Genomic DNA, 19,910 nt, shown 5'->3' on the forward strand with positions numbered 1-19,910 from the left:
CTGCTAGTTAGAGTCTTTCAGATGCGCTCAGTAGAATCCTGTCATACGTTCAATGCACATCCCATCTGTCTTTCTAAACGAGGATTGATCATCTTACCCCATGTCCGCTCAATTGATTAACTTTTTTAGGTGTATAGATTTCATTATGTTTATCATATCTTATAGGTCTATATAAGTGAGTATATCCCATGTTTGTCTTTCTCCTTCTGGGATATTTCACTCAGAATGATCTTTTCTAGATCCCACCATTTGCCTGCAAATTTCATGATTTCCTCCTTTTTGATTGCTGAGTAGTATTCCATTGTGTAAAAATACCACAATTTCTATACCCATTCCACCGTTGATGGACATCTGGGTTGTTTCCAGGTTCTGGCTATTACAAATAGAGCTGCTATAAACATGGTTGAGCAAGTATCCCTTTTGTGTACTTGAACGAACTTTGGGTATGTATCTAGCAGTGGTATAGCTGGGTCTGGAGGAAGCACTATTCCTAATTGTCTTAGAAAGCGCCAGATAGCTTTCCAGAGTGGTTGTACCAGTTTACATTCCCACCAGCAGTGGAGGAGTGTTCCCCTTTCTCCACAACCTCTCCAGCATGTGTTATCACTTGAGTTTTTCATCTTGGCCATTCTGATGGGTGTAAGGTGATATCTCAGGGTCGTTTTGATTTGCATTTCCCTGATGGCTAATGAGGATGAGCATTTCTTTAAGTGTTTTTCTGCCATTTGATATTCCTCTGTTGAGAATTCTCTGTTTAGCTCTGTTCCCCATTTTTTAATTGGATTACTTGGTTTGCTGCTTTTCAGCTTCTTTAGTTCTTTGTATATACTGGATATTAGTCCTCTGTCAGATAAAGGGTTAGTGAAGATTCTTTCCCAATCTGTAGGCAGTCGTTTTGTTTTGATGACAGTATCCTTTGCTTTACTGAAACTTTAGAGTTTCTTACTTCCTTTTGTCAGTATTTGTATTTGCATACTCTTGAATAGCCTGGGAGGGAGAAGCTGTCAACTAATAGTATGTTCTTGATGTAGAAATGCTCCTATACAAATAACACTACAACATTTTTATTACATTTATTTATCTATGCACATGGGGGAGTATGGCTGTATGGTGTGTGTGGTCAGAACAACTTGGTCAGGTGTGGTGGTACAACCTTTCATCCCAGCACTTGGGAGGCAGAAAGCGGGTACCTACACAGTAAGGCCTTGTCTTTAAAAAAAGAAACAATCGGGCTAGAGAGATGGCTCAGTGGTTAAGAGCACTTGAATACTCTTCCAGAGGTCCTGAGTTCAATTCCCAGCAACCACATGGTGGCTCCTAACCATCTATGTTGAAATCTAATGCCCTCTCCTGACATATAGGTGTATATGCAGATAGACGATTCATACACATAAATAAATTAAAATATTTCAAACAAAAAAACAAACAAAAACCTTGGGGAATTGGGCTTCCCTTCCATCCTTTGGGTTCTGGGAGTTAAATTCAGGTCATTGGGCTTCTTGGTTAGCATCTCTACTCACTAGGCCATCTTACCTATTCACAGAAAACACATTGGTAATTATTCAATGTTTGTTGCTCTTTTTGTTTTCTTTTCTTCAAGTTTTAATCGCAAGACTATCATCTATCATACTGGTTCTTTTGGCTATTTTGTGATACTGCCCCCCCCCAGATATTCTGAATTAAATTTTCTGTTGCATATAGTCATAGTGTTCTGTCTACAGTGCTGTTGTAAAATTCCTAGGTGGAATGACAGAATAAGGAATTTTATTCTATTTTTGCAAAACTTAGTCTTTAACACACAAACAAAAAAGACTTTATTTGTAAGTTTAGAGGATGGAGTCTTACTTTATCAGGCTATAATAATCCTTAATGAGATCTTTAAATAGCAGACAGTTCTCTGTGTGGTTGTGTGTTTCTGTGGAACGAGTCTAGATTTTTCAGCAGAAATATTTGTAATTCAATGAAAATTGGGACTTTCTGGTATAAGTAATGGTTTTCATTTGACTTCCCATGCTTTCTTTTTACTAGTCTTGGCCATTCCATCACCCAGTTAATACATTTGTTCAAGATTATTACAAAGTGATTGTCAGTCCAATGGATTTGGAGACTATACGTAAGGTAAGTGATCTTTATAATCAATGCCTTTTAATAATCAATGCTTATGTATAGATAGCCAAGTGACTGATTGTTTTTTTATTATAGAATATCTCCAAGCACAAGTACCAGAGTCGACAGAGCTTTCTAGATGATGTAAACCTGATTCTGGCCAACAGTGTTAAGTACAATGGTGGGTATTAATTTATTTCTCTTTCATTAGTCTTAACTATCCAGTATTAATTTGCATTATTAACATTTTAAGGCTTAAGCAGCTTTGAGTAGCGATAGCTAAATCAAGTAACTAACTTTACTTCATAAATTCTGTGTTTACATTTATCTTTTTGTTGCAAGGGTGGGAATGCTGTTCAGGTATGCTTTTAGAAGTTAGAGGACAACTAACAGAGAGTTGGTTCTCTGTTTCCACTATGTGGGTTCCGGGGACTGAACCTAGGTTGTCAGGTTTGGCGCTGTTCCATTGAATCTGCTCTCAGTTCAGTTATTGCTTTTTTAAAGTAGGCACATATTTTAGTGTGTGTGTGTTGTAAGAATCACTATTAAGCTTTTAATCATGGAAATCAATCTATGCTTCCTTTAGGAATTGTAGAAAGCATAGGAAAATGAGGCATTGATAAAACTCAAGTGGATGATTCTTGTCCTTTTAGACATCATTGTGTTTCTGTAAGATTAGAGAAGTTACATCCCAACCCTACATGGAACTGAGGCTGAACTGTAGCTGGCTATAGACCATGGCAAACATTGGTGTATGGAATTTTGCTCAGCACCTAAACTGATGCAATAATATGTGCTAAACTCTTTGCTAGCTGCTTAATCTTCTGATAGGAAGGATGGTCTCTGTGTTTAAGTACTTCATACTTCATTTGATAGCTTGTCAAGGGCTATAATAGAAGGATATACAAAGTGCGTTAGAGAGAAAACAATACTTTAACATTAGGGCTAGGAAAGGCTTCATAACTAGTAAAAGTTAAAATTTTTGCTAATCAGGTTTGGTGGCACAAATCTATAATCCCAGCACTTGGGGAGGCAGAGGCAAAAAATAAACAAAAACAAAGCAACCCACAAGGTGGTGGCGCATACCTTAATCTCAACACTTGGGAGGCAGAGGCAAGTGGATCTCTCTGAATTTGAGGCCATTCTGTTCTCAGAGCCAGTTCCAGGACACAAGGGCTACACAAAGAAACCATATCTCACAAAGACAAAACCAAACAAAAGGAAGCAATAAGAATGGAAAGGTGGAACTGATAACACAGATAAAGCAGAATTGATATCTTCATAATTGGACCACAACTGATACCTTCACATGCTACTACTACTGTGTGTGTGTGTGTGTGTGTGTGTGTGTGTGTGTGTGTGTGTGTGTGTGTGTAAAAGAAAGAGAGAAAGAGAAAGAGAGAAAGTTGTTTTATTTTTTTTTTCTTGGCTGGACATCAGAAGAAGAAGAGAGAAAGTTTTAATGGGATATTAGAGTCAAACTGTTTCATTACGGAAAGCCCTGTGGGCCATGTGTGGTGACTCGCACCTTCATTTGTAGCATTCAGGTAGAGGAGACAATCAGATTACAGGTCTCTTTGAGTTCTACATAGAGTTCCAGTCCAGCCAGGATTACACAGTGAGACCCTGTCTCAAAAGCAAATATCAAAATATCCAAAAATGCTGTAGATTATAACCTACGATATGTCTAGCTAGAATAGAAGTATAAATTATTTGACATGATGTTTTGCAGTGATTTCATTTTAGGAGTTGCATTTTAAAATTATTTTTTGAGATGAGAGGAGGATCTTACTGTATTGCCCAGACTGGCCTGCAACTCCTGACTTGAGTGATCCTTCTGCCTCAGCTCCCCAATAACTGAGTCAGTGGGTACACACAGCCATGCTTACTCTTATTTTAATTTTCCATTTGATTTTATGTCCTTAATTCATAATACCACATTATATATAAGAATATTTCCATAGAACTTAAAATTTTCATTCTTTTTTAATGATAGCCAGATTTCTTTGAATATCTACTATTTCTCCCATGCTTTCATTTCCCATTCATGTTTCACTCACTTAGAGCTTTTTCTTTTGTTTTGTTTTGGGGATGGTCTTGCTATGTTGCTCAGGGTAGCCTCAGACTTGGTCATCATCCTCCCTCAGCTTCCTCAGTTCTAGGATTGTAGATTCATATGCCACTGCACCCAGCTTTTTACTGCAGTATAGCCTCTGCTATGCCAAGTAGATCCACTATGTGGACAAGGTCACATAATTGCCCTAGACAGTAAGTAGTTTGCAGTCTCTATCTTGATCTTGCTCCAAGAGTTACAGTCATTTCCCTGAAACTGTATTCTGAGGACAACTGTCCTCCTCCTTAAGCCTTTTCAGATTCCTTTGCTGAATATTCTTATTCATATACTTCAACTTTGTTTTAACTAATTTATATTATTTTTATTTTATGTGTGTTGATGTTTTGCCTGCATGTATGTCTGTGTAAGAGTGCTGGATCCAGGCTGAAGAGATGGCTCAGTGGTTAAGAGAACTGGCTGCTCTTCCAGAGGTCTTGAGTTCAATTCTCAGCACTCATATGGTGGCTCACAACCATCTGTAATGAAATCTGATTCCTTCTTCTGGTGTGCATGAAAACAGAGCACTCATATGCATCAAATGAATGAATAAACGAGTAATTCAGAAAGAAGACTTAAGAAAAAGAGTGTTGGATCCTGGAGTAACAGAAAGTTGTGAGCTGCCATGTTTCTTGCTGGAAACTGAACCCAGGTTCTCTGGAAGAGCAGTCAGTTGCTCTTAACCGCTGAGCCACTTCTCCAGCCCCTACTTCTCTTAGCTTTTTGAGTCAGGGTTTCTCTGTGAATAGCCCTGGTTGTCCTGGGACTATCTCTGTAGACCAGGCTGACCTGGAACTCACAGAGACCCTCCTGCCTGTGTCTCCCAAGTGCGGCATTAAAGGTGTGTGCCATGGCCATCCCCACTGAGCTTCTACCATCTCATTTTTTTTTATTAATTACACTTTATTCACTTTGTATCCCCCCATAAGCCTCTCCCCCCTCTCCTCCCTATCCTACCCTCCCTCCCCCTTCTTCAGGCATGCCCCTCTCCAAGTCCACTGATAAGGGAGGTCCTCCTCTCCTTCCTTCTTATCTTAGTCTATCAGATCTCATCAGGAGTGGCTGCATTGTCATCTTCTGTGGCTTGGTAAGGCTGCTCCCTCCTCAGGGGGAGGTGATCAAAGAGCAGGCCAATCAGATTATGTCAGAGGCATTCCCTCTTCCCATTACTATGGAACCCACTTGGACACTAAACTGCCATGGGCTACATCTGTGCAGGGGTTCTGGGTTATCTCCATGTCTGGTACTTGGTTGGAGTATGAGTCTCTGGGAAGACCCCCGTGTTCAAATTTTTTGGTTCTATTGCTCTCCTTGTGGAGCTCCTGTCCTCTCCAGATCTTACTATTTCCCACTTCTTACATAATATTCCATGCACACTGCCCAACAGTTGGCCATAAGTCTTAGCATCTGCTTTGATAGTCTGCAGGGCAGAGCCTTTCAGAGGCCCTCCATGGCAGGTTTCTAGCTTTTTTTTTCTGTTTTCCTCTTCTTCTGATGTTCTTCCTCTTTGCCTTTCAAGATGGGGATTGAGCATTTTAGTCAGGGTCCTCTCCTTTAATTAGTTTCTTTAGATGTACAGATTTTAGTAGGTTTATCCTATATTGCATGTCTACATGAGTGAGTATATACGGTGTGTATCTTTCTGCTTCTGGGGCAGCTCACTCAGGATGATCCTTTCCAGGTTTCACCATTTACCTACAAATTTCATGATTTCCTTATTTTTCATTGCTGTGTAAATTCCATTGTGTAGATGTACCACAATTTCTGCATCCATTCTTCAGTTGAGGGGCATCTGGGCTATTTCCAGCTTCTGGCTATTACAAATAAAGCTACTATAAACACGGTTGAGCAAGTGTCCTTATTGTGTACTTGAGCCTCTTTTGGATATATGCCTAGGAGTAGTATGGCTGGATCTTGAGGAAACGCTATTCCTAGTTGTCTGAGAAAGTGTTAGATTGATTTCCAGAGTGGTTGTACAAGTTTGCATTCCAACCAGCAGTAAAGGAGGGTTCCCCTTTCTCCACATCCTCTCCAGCATGTGTTGTCACTTGAGTTTTTCATCTTGACCATTCTGATGGGTGTAAGGTGAAATCTCAGGGTCATTTTGATTTGCATTTCCCTGATACCATGTCATTCTTGATGACACTCTATTTTAGACAAAGATTTCTTTTTCCAACTACCTGCTAAAAAATGTTCGTAAGTAAATGTCTGTGAACCATGTGCATGCATTCTCTACAAAAGCCAGAAGAGGATATCAGATTCTCTGGAACTAGAGAGAGATAGTTATGAGCTGCCATGTGGATGCTGGTCATCTGCAAGAGCAGCTAGTGCTCTTAATCACTGAGCCACCTCTCCAACCTCATAAAATAAATATTAGAAAGAAGACCAAAGATAAAAGCACAGTGCTTGAAATGTGCAGTTACAGATGGTTTTGAACCACATGTCAGTGTTGGAAAATGCACTGGAATTCTCTGCCAGAACATCTGTTTTTTGCCCACTGAAGCCCTCTCTTCAGCTCCTGAAAAAGACTTTATTATTCATATAATGGCTTATAATAAATATAGTAGATATGGCTAGAAAGCTTCACATGAATGTGTGATATACTTTTTGTGTTGCTTTAGATCAAGCCCTGGGCCTTGTGCCTGGTAGATAAGCTGTCCCACTAAGCTATATCTCTGGTCCCCTCCCTCCAATGTGGTACACTTTATTCTTTATGTTATGGTAATCGGGAGATATACTCAAGGATCAATCTGTGAAAGCTTTCATTATTGGGCTGGGGATACATTTCAGAGAGCTTTTCTAGAATTCAGGAAGACCTGGGATCAGTACCCAAAACCACCTAAGCTGGATGTGATGGCACATGCCTGTAATCTCAGCACTCAGGAGGAAAAGGCAGGCAGATCTCTGAATTCCAAGGCCAGCCTGGGCTATATAGACCCTGTCTCAAAACAATAAATGAAAGATAAAAAGAGGAGCTTCTCAGTTCTAGGCCATTGGTGTCCTGGAAGATAGTGACCCTTTCTTTTGCCAAATCTTAGTTGTTGTGGTTTTTTAGACATGATCTCAACATGTAGCTTTGGGTGGCCTGGAATTCACTATATATCTTCCTGCCTCTGCCTCTTTAGTGCTTGGATTAAAGGTATGTGCCACAATGCCTGGCTATTAACCCATCTTTTATTTTTTAAGAAACATAAAACCATTGCATTCTTATCTGAAATCATGTGGTAAATGTTGTGTATTAATTAGTTTTTTAAAGTTTTCATGGAGATATAACGTACCCTAGAAAAATGCATATAGGAGCTGGAGACATATCTTAGTTGATAGAGGGTTTGCCTAACATGCATAAAAGTCTCAGTTTAATTGCCAGGAAACATAACTGGGCATGGTGGTGCAGGCCTCTGATGTTAACATTAACTACATGTTTATTTATCTTAAATAAATATCTATTTATTCATTCATTCATTTGTCATTGTAACAATGTATCACTCTATAGCCCTGACTGGCATGGAAGTATGCAAGCCATGCTGGCCTTGAATTAACATAGATCCACCTGCCTCTACCTCTAGAGTACTGGAATTAAAAGACATGTGCCATCACACCTTGTTTAAGGGAATATTATATTAGATATGATACAGTTTGGCTTAAAAATAATTCTTATTTTTCAATTAGTCTTTATATTTTAGACTTGTTCTTGGCCCGTAGCAAAATTTATATAAGCTACAGAGTTCCAGTACACTCCCTACTCCCATTGTCTACTTCCTTATACCAAAGTGGTACAATAATTGCATTAATAGATGAGCCTCCATTGACAACTCCATCTCACCCTGCAACTATAGTTCACATAAGTTTTCTTGTTTGTTAATTGAGGGAGGGTCTCTTTATGTATCCCAGGGAAGCTTAGAGCTTATTGTGTAAAGGAAGATAGAGTGGTGCATGCCAACAGTCCCAGCACTCAGGAGGTGGAGACCAAGGGGATCATGAGCTTGAAGCCAGTCCAGAGCACACAATGAGATCTTGAATCCAAAATAATTAAAGAATAGTCTGGAAAGTGGAAATATAAATGAAACAAGATTAGTGGGGGTACTAATTAGTCTGATTTTTATATTTTTTAAAGTTTTTCCACTTACAGCTAGGTGTGGTGGCAAAGGCAGGTAGACCTCTGTGAGTTTGAGGCCAGGCAGGTCTACATAATGAGTTCCAGGACAGCCAGAGCTATGTAGTGAGACCGTACCTCAAAAAAACGAAAAGAAATCCAGGCACGTTGACATACCCTTATAATCCCAGCACTCTGGGAGGAAGAGGCAATCAGATCTCTGTGAGTTCAAGGCCAGACTGATCTACAAAGTGAGTCCAGGACATCCAGGGTTACAAAAAGAAACCCTTTCTCAAAATCCTAAAAATGAAAAAAGAAGGAAGGAAGGAAGGAAGGAAGGAAGGAAGGAAGGAAGGAAGGAAGGAAGGAAGGAAGGAAGGAAGGAAGGAAGGAAGGAAGGAAGGAAGGGAGAGAGAGAGAGAGAGAGAGAAAAGAAAGAAAAGAGAAAAGGAAGGAAAAAAAGACTGAAGGAAGGAGGGAAAAGAAAACACAAAGAAAAAAACCCAAAAATCAAATGAAAATTTTTATTCATGAAAGCCAAGCAGAAGTTTAAGTTAGGGATTAAACATAGGTTTTCTCAAATCATAAATAATGATATACTATTGGGTAACAAATTGTTTTTAAATTGCAATGTATGAAGGTGGAGAGATAGCTCAGTGATTAATAACACTGGCTGCTCTTACGGAGGACAAAGGTTGACTTTCAAGCACATAATGTAACTCTAGTTCAGCAGCTTTTTCTGGCCTCTTAGAGCATCAGGCATGCATATGGTGTGCAGAAATACACATAGACAAAACACCCACATATATAACAACAGCCAGTTGTGGTGGCATGTACCTATAATTCCAGCATTTGACTAGGAAGACGCAGAGGCAGGCATATCTATGTGAGTTTGAGGCCAATATGGTCTACATAGCTAATCCCAGGAGAGCCAGGGCTACACAGAGAATCCCTGTCTCAAAAATAAATAAATCAACCTTAATAATTATTTTAATAAATAATAAATGTTTTAAATCAGAATGTTATAGAAATGTAAAATTCTTGAATTTACAAAGGTAATGGCATTTTACTTGTTTCATAGGGCCTGAGAGTCAATATACAAAGACTGCCCAGGAAATTGTGAGCGTTTGTTACCAGACATTAACTGAGGTAGGTGATAGAGAAGATCTAGCTTCCTGAAACCTTTCAGTTGTGTCCTTGAGTTTAAAGTTTAACCACCCTGTTTTCTTTCAATGTAAGATTTCAGCTTCTACCCTCATTCCACCATTTTTATCTCTGCTTTGTTTAGGTTATCAGCTGTGTTCTGCTACTAGAAAAAAAACTATCAAGACAGATTTTTTTTCTATTTATATTCTTACTCTATTTGTGTATACACCATAATTTAATCACTCAGGGTATTTTGCTGTTACCTGTATGAGCCCTATCATGCTTTTTGAATATTTTTTAAGTTTATTCACTTTACATTCCAACCTTAGCTTCTCCCTACTCTCCTACTACTACTTCTCCACCTTCTTCCCCTTTTTGTCCTTTCCATTTTTAGAAATGGGGAGCCTCCACCTCCATATCAGTCCACCCTAGTACTTCAGGTCTCATCAGGACTAAGTGCATCCTCTTCCACTGAGGCTAGGCAAGGCACCCCTCTAGGGGGAAGTGATCCAACAGCAGGCAAAAGAGTCCGTGTCAGAAATAGCCCCTGCTCCACTTGCTAGGGGACCCCCATGATGACCAAGCTGCCCAAGCTGCCCATCAGTTACTTATATGTAGGGGGCCTAGGTCCAGACCATGCATGCGCTTTGGTTGGTTCTTCAGTCCCTGTAAGTCCCTGTGGGCCTTTATTAGTGACTCTGTTTGTCTTGTGGAGTTCTTATCCCCTCTGGGTCCTTCTAGCCTTACACCCACACTTCCACAAGGCTCCCCGAGCTCTGTCCCATGTTTGGCTGTGAGTCTCAGCATTTGTTTGTATCCACTGCTAGGTGGAGCCTCTCAGAGGACAGTTATGTTAGTCTACTCTCTGCAAGCATAGCAGAGTGTCATTAATAGTGTCAGGATTTGGCTCTTACCTGTGGGGTAGGTCTCAGGTTGGGCCAGTCATTGGTTGGACATTGCCTGTCTCTGCTCCCTCTTTATCCCTACACATCTTGTAGGCAGGGTAAATATTGAGTCAAAGCTTTTGTGGGTCATTTGGTGTGTCCTTCCCTCTACTAGGAGTCCTGCCTGGCTAGAAGATGGCTACTTCAGTCTCCATGACCCCCACTACTAGGAGTCTTTGAGTAGAGTCACCCCCATATCCTCCCAGGAGCCCACCCTGTCGCAGGTCTCTAGCTTGTCTCAAAGGTGGCCCATCCTTGGTTTCCCTTTTGTCTCCCAGCCCTGTCACCTCCTGCCATTGCTCTTCCCTCATCTGATCCCTACCCTTGATTCCCTTCCTACACCATCTCTTACCCAGTTCCCTCATTCATTCACTTCCGCTGTCTATTCTATTTCCCCTTAGTGAGAGTCAAGCAACCTCCCCTGGACCTTCCTTGTTCTTAGCTTATTTGGGTCTATAGATTGTAATATCTTTGTCCTGTATGATATGGCTAAAATCTGCTTATAAGTGAGTATATACCATGTGTAAGATATTTTTTAAAGATATATTGATTTATGTATTTTATGTATTGGGTGCTCTGTCCGCATGTACACAAGAAGAGAGAATCAGATTCCATTACAGATGGTTGTTGGCCACCATTTTTTTTTTTTTTTTTTTTTGCTGGGAATTGAACTCAGTGCCTCTGGAAGAGCAGACACTGCTTTTAACCATTGAGCCATCTCTCCAGCCCCAAAGATATATTTTTGTCTTTTGTTTATTTTTGTAAGCCCAGTACCTGAATGTTGAATGAAATCATTAATTTTGTTTTTCAGTATGATGAACATTTGACTCAACTTGAGAAAGATATTTGTACAGCTAAAGAAGCAGCTTTGGAGAAAGCAGAATTAGAAAGCCTGGACCCAATGACTCCAGGACCTTATACACCTCAGGTAAGCCAAAGGATTAGGAATTTCTTACAATTTTCTTATGGTTTGGGAAACTGGGAACATGTTAACAGATATGTTTAGTGGGATACCATTCTTCTGTCCTTTCTCTTCATATGCCTTTTGTGTGCTTTACTGTCTTCTCAAAGGCTAAGTTAAGTGAGGCTGTGGGTCCTCACGGCCTTGTTGAATCCAGAAGAGGCAACTATGGGATGAATGAGTTGGGTGGTTGTTTATACTCTGTGAGAACACCAGATTCCTGACTGCTATAGCCAGAGGCATCCTCTAGGTCTCCAGTTGTTTTGTTGGCAAATTGTGGGGTTCTAGGACATCCCTAGAATGTGGGCTGCTCAGCTACAAATGGGCCATATTGTTCTTGTGCCTTCTAGATAGCTGATTGCCTATTACTTTAGAAGTCTGTCAGCATAGCTCTCATCACTCCATTTCCAGAATTAATTCACTTTCATACTAAATGAAGATTGTTTTAAGTTTATTTGTTAGAAGACTAGAAAGCAGGGTGAATAAGAAACTTTTAGTGTTTTTCTGGTCTGACTGATCCTTTTTGGGTGTTTCCTCTATATAACAGTCTTAGAAAGTTGGCATATTTGAAGAACAGACTTTAAATGGAATATTAACAGGTCCTTGGTTTCTATATTGGAGACACGGTGATAGAGTGCAAAGGACATGAGATTTGATGAAAAACAGGTCTGGGTGTGAGTCTTAGCTCTGCTACTTTCTAGTTTTGTGATATTGGGAAATTTAACGTTTCTATTCCCATTTCTGTAAGATGTCCTTTCTGACATTAAATGAGTTAATTTTTATGGCACACAGAAGGTGTCCTGTAAACATTTGTTTCCTTCTTTGTATGGAGGATTTTTCGTAAAGTTTACAGAGGCTCTTTAAAATTATTTTTAATTAAATTTTTATTTTTATATATTGACTGCAGTTTATTTAATTTGTATCCTAGGTGTAGCCCCCTCCATTATTTCCTCCCAATCCCATACTCCCTCCCTCATCTCCTCCCTGCCCCTCTTTAAATCCACTGATAAGGAAAGTCCTCCTCCCCTTCTATTTGACCCTACCTTATCAAGTCTCTTCAGGACTAGCTGCAATCTCCTCCTCTGTGGCCTAGCAAGGCTCCTCCTCCCTTGGGGGTGGAGGTCAAAGAGCCAGCCACTGAGTTCATGTCAGAGACAGTGCCTGTTCCCTTACTAGGGAACCCTCTTGGATACTGAGCTGCCATGGGCTACATCAAAGCAGTGGTTCTAGGTTGTATCCACGCATGGTCCTTGGTTGGAGAAACAGTCTCAGAAAACACCCCTGTGCCGAGGTATATTTGGTCTATGTGGGGCTCCTGTCCTCTCCATGTCTTACTAACTCCCCCTTCTTTCATAAGATTTCCTGCACTGTGCCCAGAGCTTGGTTATGAGTCTCAGCATCTGCTTTGATACACTGCTAGGTAGAGTCTTTCAGAGGCCCTCTATGGTAGGCTCCTGTCATGTTACTTGTTTTCTCCTACTTCCAGTGTCCATCCCATTTGTCCTTCTAAGTGAGGATTGATCATCTTACCGCAGGTCCTCCTCCTTCTTTAGTTTCTTTACATGTGCAGATTTTAGTATGTTTATCCTATCTTATAGGTCTAGTATCCACTTATAAGTGAGTATATACCATGTGTGTCTTTCTCCTTCTGAGATACTTTGCTCAGGATGATCTTTTCTAGATCCCACCACTTGCCTGCAAATTTCATGATTTCCTTGTTTTTGATTGCTGAATAATACTCTATTGTGTAGATGTACCACAATTTCTGTATCCATTCCTTCGTTGAGGGACATCTGGGTTGTTTCCAGGTTCTGGCTATTATGGATAAAGCTGCTACAAATAAGGCTGAGCAAATGTCCTTGTTGTGTACTTAAGAATCTTTTGGATATATGCCCAGGAGTGGTATAGCTGGATCTTGAGGAACCACTATTCCTAATTGACTGAGAAAGTGCCAGATTGATTTGCAAAGTGATTGTACAAGTTTACATTCCCACTAGCAAAGGAGGAGGTTTCCTCTTTCTCCATATCCTCTCTAGCATGTGTCACTTGAGTTTTTTTATCTTAACCATTCTGATGGGTGTAAGATGATATATCAAGGTCATTTTGATTTGCATCTCTCTGATGGCTAAGGACGTTGAGCATTTCTTTAAGTGTTCCACTGCCTTTCTATATTCCTCTACAGAGAATTCTCTGTTTAGCTCTGTTCCCCATTTTTTTTAATTGGATTGCTTGATTTGTTGATGCTCACTTAACTTATTTAGTTCTTTATATATTCTGGCTATTAGCCCTCTGTCAGATCCAGGGTTGGCGAGGATCCTTTTCCAATCTGTAGGCTGTCTTTTTGTTCTGATGACAGTGTCTTTTGCTTTACAGAAGCTTTTCAGCTTCATGAGGTCCCATTTATTGATTGTTGCTCTTAGAGCCTGTGCTGTTGCTGTTCTGTTCAGGAAGTTGTCTCCTGTGCCAATGAGTTCTAGGCTCTTCCCCACTTTCTCTTCTAACCGATTTAGTGAGTCTGTTTTTATGTTGAGGTCTTTGATCCACTTGGACTTTAGTTTTGTGCAAGGTTATAAGTATGAATCTATTTTCATTTTTCTGCATGTAGACATCCAGTTGGACCAGCACCATTTGTTGTAGATGCTGTCCTTTTTCCATTGAATGGTTTTGGCTTCTTTGTCAAAAATCAAGTATCCATAGGCATATGGGTTTATTTCTGTGTCTTCTATTCTTTTCCATTGATCCACCATTCTGTTTCTACGCCAGTACCATGCAGTTTTTATTATTATTGCTCTATAGTACAGCTTGAGGTCGTGATGGAAATACCTCCAGACGATCTGTTATTGTACAGGATCGTTTTGGACATTCTGGGTTTTTTGTTTTTCCATATGAAGTTGAGAATTTTTCTTTCAAGGTCTGTAAAGAATTGTGTTGGTATTTTGATGGGAATTGCATTAAATCTGTAGATTGCTTTTGGCAGATGGCCATTTTCACTATGTTAATCCTACTAATCCATGAGCAGAGGAGATCTTTCCATCTTCTGAATTCTTATATAATTTCTTTCTTCAGAGACTTGAAGTTTTTTTCAAACAGGTCTTACACTTGCTTGGTTAGAGTCACACCAAGGTACTTCATGCTGTTAGTGGCTCTTGTGAAGGGTGTTGATTCCCTAATTTCTTTCTCGGCCCTTTTGTCTTTGGTATACAGGAGGGCTTCTGATTTTTTTCTTTGAGTTAATTTTGTATCCAGCCACATCAGCTAAAGGAGTTCTCTGGAAGAATTTTTGGGGTCACTCATGTATGCTATCATACAATCTGCAAATAGTTAAACTTTGACTTCTTCCTTTCCTATTCGTATCCTCTTGATCTCCTTTAGTTGTCTGATTGTTCTAGCTAGGACTTCAAGTACCATGTTGAAGAGATACAGAGAGAGTGGGCAGCCTTGCCTTGTCCCTGACTTCAGTGGGCTTGATTTACGTTTCTCTCCGTTGAGTTTGATGTTGGCTATAGGCTTGCTGTATATTGTCTCTACAGTGTTTAGTTAGGTGCCTTGTATCCCTGATCTCTCCAAGACTTTAAACATGAATGGGTGTTGGACTTTGTCAAATGCTTTTTCAGCATCTAAGGAGATGATCATGTGAGTTTTGTTTTTTTTTTCAGTTTGTTTATGTGGTGGATCACATTGATGGATTTCCGTATATTGAATCACCCTTGCATGCCTGGGATGAAGCCTACTTGGTCATAGTGGATGATATCTTTTATGTGTTTTGGATTTGGTTTGCAAGTATTTTATTGAGTATTTTTGCATCAGTGTTCATAAGAGAGATAGGTCTGAAGTTCTCTTTTTTGTTGGGACTTAGTGTGGTTTCGGTACCAAGGCGTCTGTGGCCTCATAGAATGAGTTTGGTAATGTTCCTTCTGTTTCTATTTTGTGGAAAAGTTTGAAGAGAATTGGAGTAAGCACTTCTTTGAAGGTCTGGTAGAATTCTGCACTGAAACCATCTAGGGCTATTTTTTTGAAGGGAGGCTATTGATGACTGCTTCTATTTCCTTGGGGGATATAGGGCTATTCAGTCTTTCTACCTGATCTTGACTTAATTTTGGTAGATGGAATCTATCAAGAAAATGTCCATTTCCTTTAGTTTTCAAAATTTGTGGCATATAGGCTTTTGTAGTACAACCTAATAATTGCTTGGATTTCCTCAGTGTCTGTAGTTATGTCCCCCTTTTCATTTCTAATATGCTGATTTGGATAGTTTTTCTCTGCCTTTTAGTTAGTTTAGCTAAGGGTTTGTCTGTCTTGGTTTCACTGATTCTTTGAATAGTTTTATTTGATTCTAATTTATTGATTTCAGCCCTGAGTTTGATTATTTCCAGCTGTATGCTCCTCTTGTGTGTATCTGTTTTTTTCCCCATAGGGCTTTCAGTTGGGCCATTATGTTGCTTATATGAGATGTTAAAAATTTCTTGTTGAAGGTACTTAGTGCTATTAATTTTCCTCTGAGTACTGCTTTCATTGTGTCTCCAAAATTTGGGTATGTTGTACCTTCATTTTCATTGAATTCTAGGAAGTTTTTAACTTATTTCTTTATTTCTTCCTTAATCCAGCTGTCATTGTTCAGTTTCCATATGCATGTAGGCTTTTTGCTATTTCCGTTGTTGTTGAGGTCCAGCTTTAGTCCATGGTGGTCAGATAGAATACAGGGGATTATTTCAATCTTCTTGTATCTGTTGAGGCTTGCTTTCTGGCCAACTATATGGTCTGTTTTGGAAAGGGTCCCATGTGTGCAATTTCAGAGTTTCAGATCCTTTGCCCCTAAGATATGCTGCATGCTTGTCACCGCCATCTTTGATCCCCTTAGGCTCTTTCAAATTTAACTGAATACTTTAATGAAGAATGTTTCTAATTTCTATAGGATTATTTTTCATTCTACCAAGGTTTCACTCTGAACTTCAGTGCAGCATACATGATCTCTGTTGGATTTTTGCTGTCTCTGTGTCTCATTCACACACTTTGCCTATCTATCTTTTACTCTCTCCTTCATCCCAAACATAGGTTACTGAGGGTAACCAGGTATAAAGAACCCTCAGATACTTCTTCAAGGCCCAGAACAAGGAAATGCTCTTGGAGTTGTATGGGCACATTGGGTCAAGGGGGCTTGGGTGAGTGATGGTACCCAGGAAGGCCTTGTTTGCTAATAGGCTTATGTTTGCACAAGGTACTTTCTGGTAAGTTAGAGCTTGGGTAGTAGCCATCTTTCTCCAGTAGAATATAACCACCAAGTGGTATGTGCTTTTCTCAGGTCTTGAATAATCATAAACTCAGACCATTGGTAGATCAAACTTTGTCTTTCCTGAGCAATAGCTGCTTTTGGTGTAGTTAGTGATCTATGGAGAGTATGGTACAGATAGCACTGCTTCATTCTTTTCAGTTCACATACTCATCATTCCCTTCACTTAAGTGTGTAAATTTTAAGATAGCCCAACTCACTGCTTGTTAACTCAAGGAAAATAGATTCCCCATGTGTGACCACCCTTACTCATTACTATGTAAAATCGAAACATTATTAGAAAGTATCTAGAAAGATTATTCTGTCAGACCAGGCATGTTAGTGCTCACCTGTGATCCCAGAACCCTGGGAGGCAGAGGCAGACAGATCTCTGTGAGTTTGAGACCAGCCTGGTCTACAAAGTTAGTCCAGGATAGCCAAGGCTACATAGAAAAACCCTGTCTCAAAAACCTACTAAACTTGCACTGAGTTCACTACTTTGGAGTTATTAATTTTACAGTTTCCCAGAACCCTTTCTTCACTCTACATTTTAAATATTGCAAAAAGTTTATCTGTGTGCTAATGTTTTAGATTCTGTTTTGCATTTATTTTGGAAAGTCTGATTTTCTCAGTTAATCTTGTTTTCTTGCTTGTTTACGGAACAGCACATATGTGGTTGTACATTTGTTTCTTTGAGACAGGGTCTAGCTTTGTGGTCCAAACTGGCCTTAATTTTGTGTTCTTCCTGATTGAACTTTTCTGGTGCTGGGAATAAAGGCTTGTTCTACTGTTCTTTGCTCATGAGCAAGTTTATTATTTTTTAATCAAAGTATTACTATGGTTAGGGACTATTAGAAGATGGGGCTGGAGAGATGGCTCAGCCAGTTAAGAATGCTTGCTACTCTTTCAGAAGACCTCACTTTGGCTTCCAGCAACCACGTTCTGTGGCTTGCTGTCTTAACTCCACATCTAGAAATTCTGACACCTTCCAGCCATTAAAGACACTGCACTCATATGCACAAACCACACTCAGACATGCACATATACACATGATTTTTTAAGGGATCCTCCTGCCTCTGCCTCCCAAGTGCTGGGATTAAAGGCACACTCTACCACAGCCCAGCCACATAAGTCTTTTTCAAAGATTGCTTTATTCATTATTTCTACAATATTCTGCCTGCATGTGTGCCTGCAGACCAGAAGAGGGCATCAGATCTCGTCATAGATGGTTGAGAGCCACCATGTGCTTGCTGGGAGTTTAACTCAGGACCTTTAGAAGAACAGCCAGTGCTCTTAACCTCTATGCCATCTCTCAAGTAACATTCAGCCACATAATTTTTTTAAAGAAATAAATACAATCCTTTTAAAAAGAAAATTGTAAGATACAAATAAGAGGTGTGATACTTCTTATCAGTTCCATCTTTCATAATATCAACCACAAAATATTTTGAGGGTTTTTATATCGGTGGTATGTGTGTTTATTTGTATGAATATAATTTAAAGTGAAATTGATGAATATTATTTTTCTTTTTCTATTGACTTCATGAATGTTTTATGTAGTCCTTCTTATTATTGACTAGAATCCATCTGCTAAATCTCTGCTCTTTTCTGAGATGATAAGAGGGAAGCTCTCATTTATTGAGTTACAGGTATTGAGTACACATAGCTCTTAATTCTCACTGCAACCATGTGAGGTCGCTATTATATCCATGTCTCACAGTTCATGAAAACAGGGTGGTTAATTATGGCAGAGCCAAGACTCATTTCACGGCTGTTTACTCCAAAGCCCATGATTTTTTTCCCATGGAATTTTGTTCTGATTCATTGTCCACAAACTCATAAATGTTAAACCATTCCATGTTCTTGTTGAAATTTAAATTCCTTTGTCTAGTTTCCTTACATGTGTCTAAGTCAATAAAAATATTACTAATGTGAATCCCTGAGCTTAAAAACAGCAAGGCAAGGCTTAGAAGAAGAAAATAGGTTACTGAGCAGAGAGGCTGTTACTTCATGAACTTGTTCCTAAGCTTTATGCATTTCTGCTTAATTTTTGAACATATATACTAGATGCCAGTCTGCTAGAGTGGTTTTTGTTTGTAGGATTCTAAAGCATTGTCTACATTGTTATACCGGGCTGTGTTTCCTCTTTTACTTGTTTGTCTTGCATGTCCCTTTTCTTCAGTGAATGTTATAAAGGAGAATTCTTTGCATTTCTTCTAGCCATTTCCTTGGTAGAAACTAAGTTGTATCTTTTATGCCACAGCCTCCTGATTTGTATGATAACAGCATGTCTCTCAGTGTTTCTCAAGATGCTTCTGTTTATCAAGATGAGAGCAATATATCTGTCTTGGATATTCCCAGTGCAATTTCAGAAAAACAGCTAACACAGGTAGGATGTTATTTCTCTTTGGGAGATAGGTGGTCTGCCTGGTGGGTGAATGTGGAGGGCTGGGCTGATACCATGCATACATGAAGGATAGCTGGATCCTTTGGTCCTGCAAACAAGGCTTTGAAATGTGACTTAAGCACAAGAGACCTTCAGGGAAAGTATTTGAGGCATCAGAGCAGTCTAAAAGGTGACTGACTAGAAAGGCCAGCTGCATTCAGACACAGGGTTCACAACCACTGGTGTCCTGTTTTGTGTCTCTTATAAGTTATAACCCAAATTGAAATATGCATAATTTTAACTGTACTTTTCCAGAGCTATCAAAACATAATTCTCATCTAAAACTACACCTACTCTCAAGGTTCCATAAAAGAGTACAAAATCCAGAAGGGGTTTCAATCTCAAAAGTTTGGGTCAGAAAGGAAACGTTCCCTTCTGATGAAAGTTAGGAGTGTACCAAAAACATTCCTGTTCTTTGGTTTGTCTTGCCCTGTCTCTTATTTCCACAGAATGACTGGGGAAAATGCACAAGCCTTGGGCTGTGTAAACAACCTGCTCTAGCAGTGAAGGTGGCATGGATATCAGGGCAGTACATCTGTACTATGTAAAGAACCCTTTGTTAACTCCTACAGGCATATCCCTCAATGATGTGCTATTTGTGTTCCTTGCTCAGATTCTACAGGGCCAGGGTAGGCTGGGTGAGGAAGACTCTGGTGAAGATATTAAAGGCAATGAGGAGGAGAAGGAGGAGGAGGATGGGAAACCTATGACTCCAGCCCCAGTGAGTATGCTTACAGAAAGCTTATGGTTACATTATATATTTGTATGATAGGAGCCCTAGAAGTGCAGGGCAGGCATCTCATTCTGACTTTAATCCTTGAAATGAGCTAGACAAATC

At 39.7% G+C, this 19,910-nt stretch overlaps 1 protein-coding gene across 1 annotated transcript in view; it reads left to right on the forward strand.

The window, feature by feature from the left end:
* LOC110544180 (transcription initiation factor TFIID subunit 1-like) overlaps positions 1 to 19,910 on the forward strand; it is a 120,747-nt gene that overhangs the window by 57,964 nt on the left and 42,873 nt on the right. The window contains exons 31-36 of the mRNA XM_060375510.1: positions 2,029 to 2,118; positions 2,203 to 2,287; positions 9,391 to 9,458; positions 11,211 to 11,327; positions 18,890 to 19,015; positions 19,686 to 19,793. Coding sequence (XP_060231493.1) covers positions 2,029 to 2,118; positions 2,203 to 2,287; positions 9,391 to 9,458; positions 11,211 to 11,327; positions 18,890 to 19,015; positions 19,686 to 19,793 — 594 coding nt within the window. The remainder of the gene's footprint in view (positions 1 to 2,028; positions 2,119 to 2,202; positions 2,288 to 9,390; positions 9,459 to 11,210; positions 11,328 to 18,889; positions 19,016 to 19,685; positions 19,794 to 19,910) is intronic.

Source organism: Meriones unguiculatus, chromosome X (genome assembly GCF_030254825.1).
Source record: "Meriones unguiculatus strain TT.TT164.6M chromosome X, Bangor_MerUng_6.1, whole genome shotgun sequence".
NCBI lineage: Eukaryota > Metazoa > Chordata > Mammalia > Rodentia > Muridae > Meriones > Meriones unguiculatus.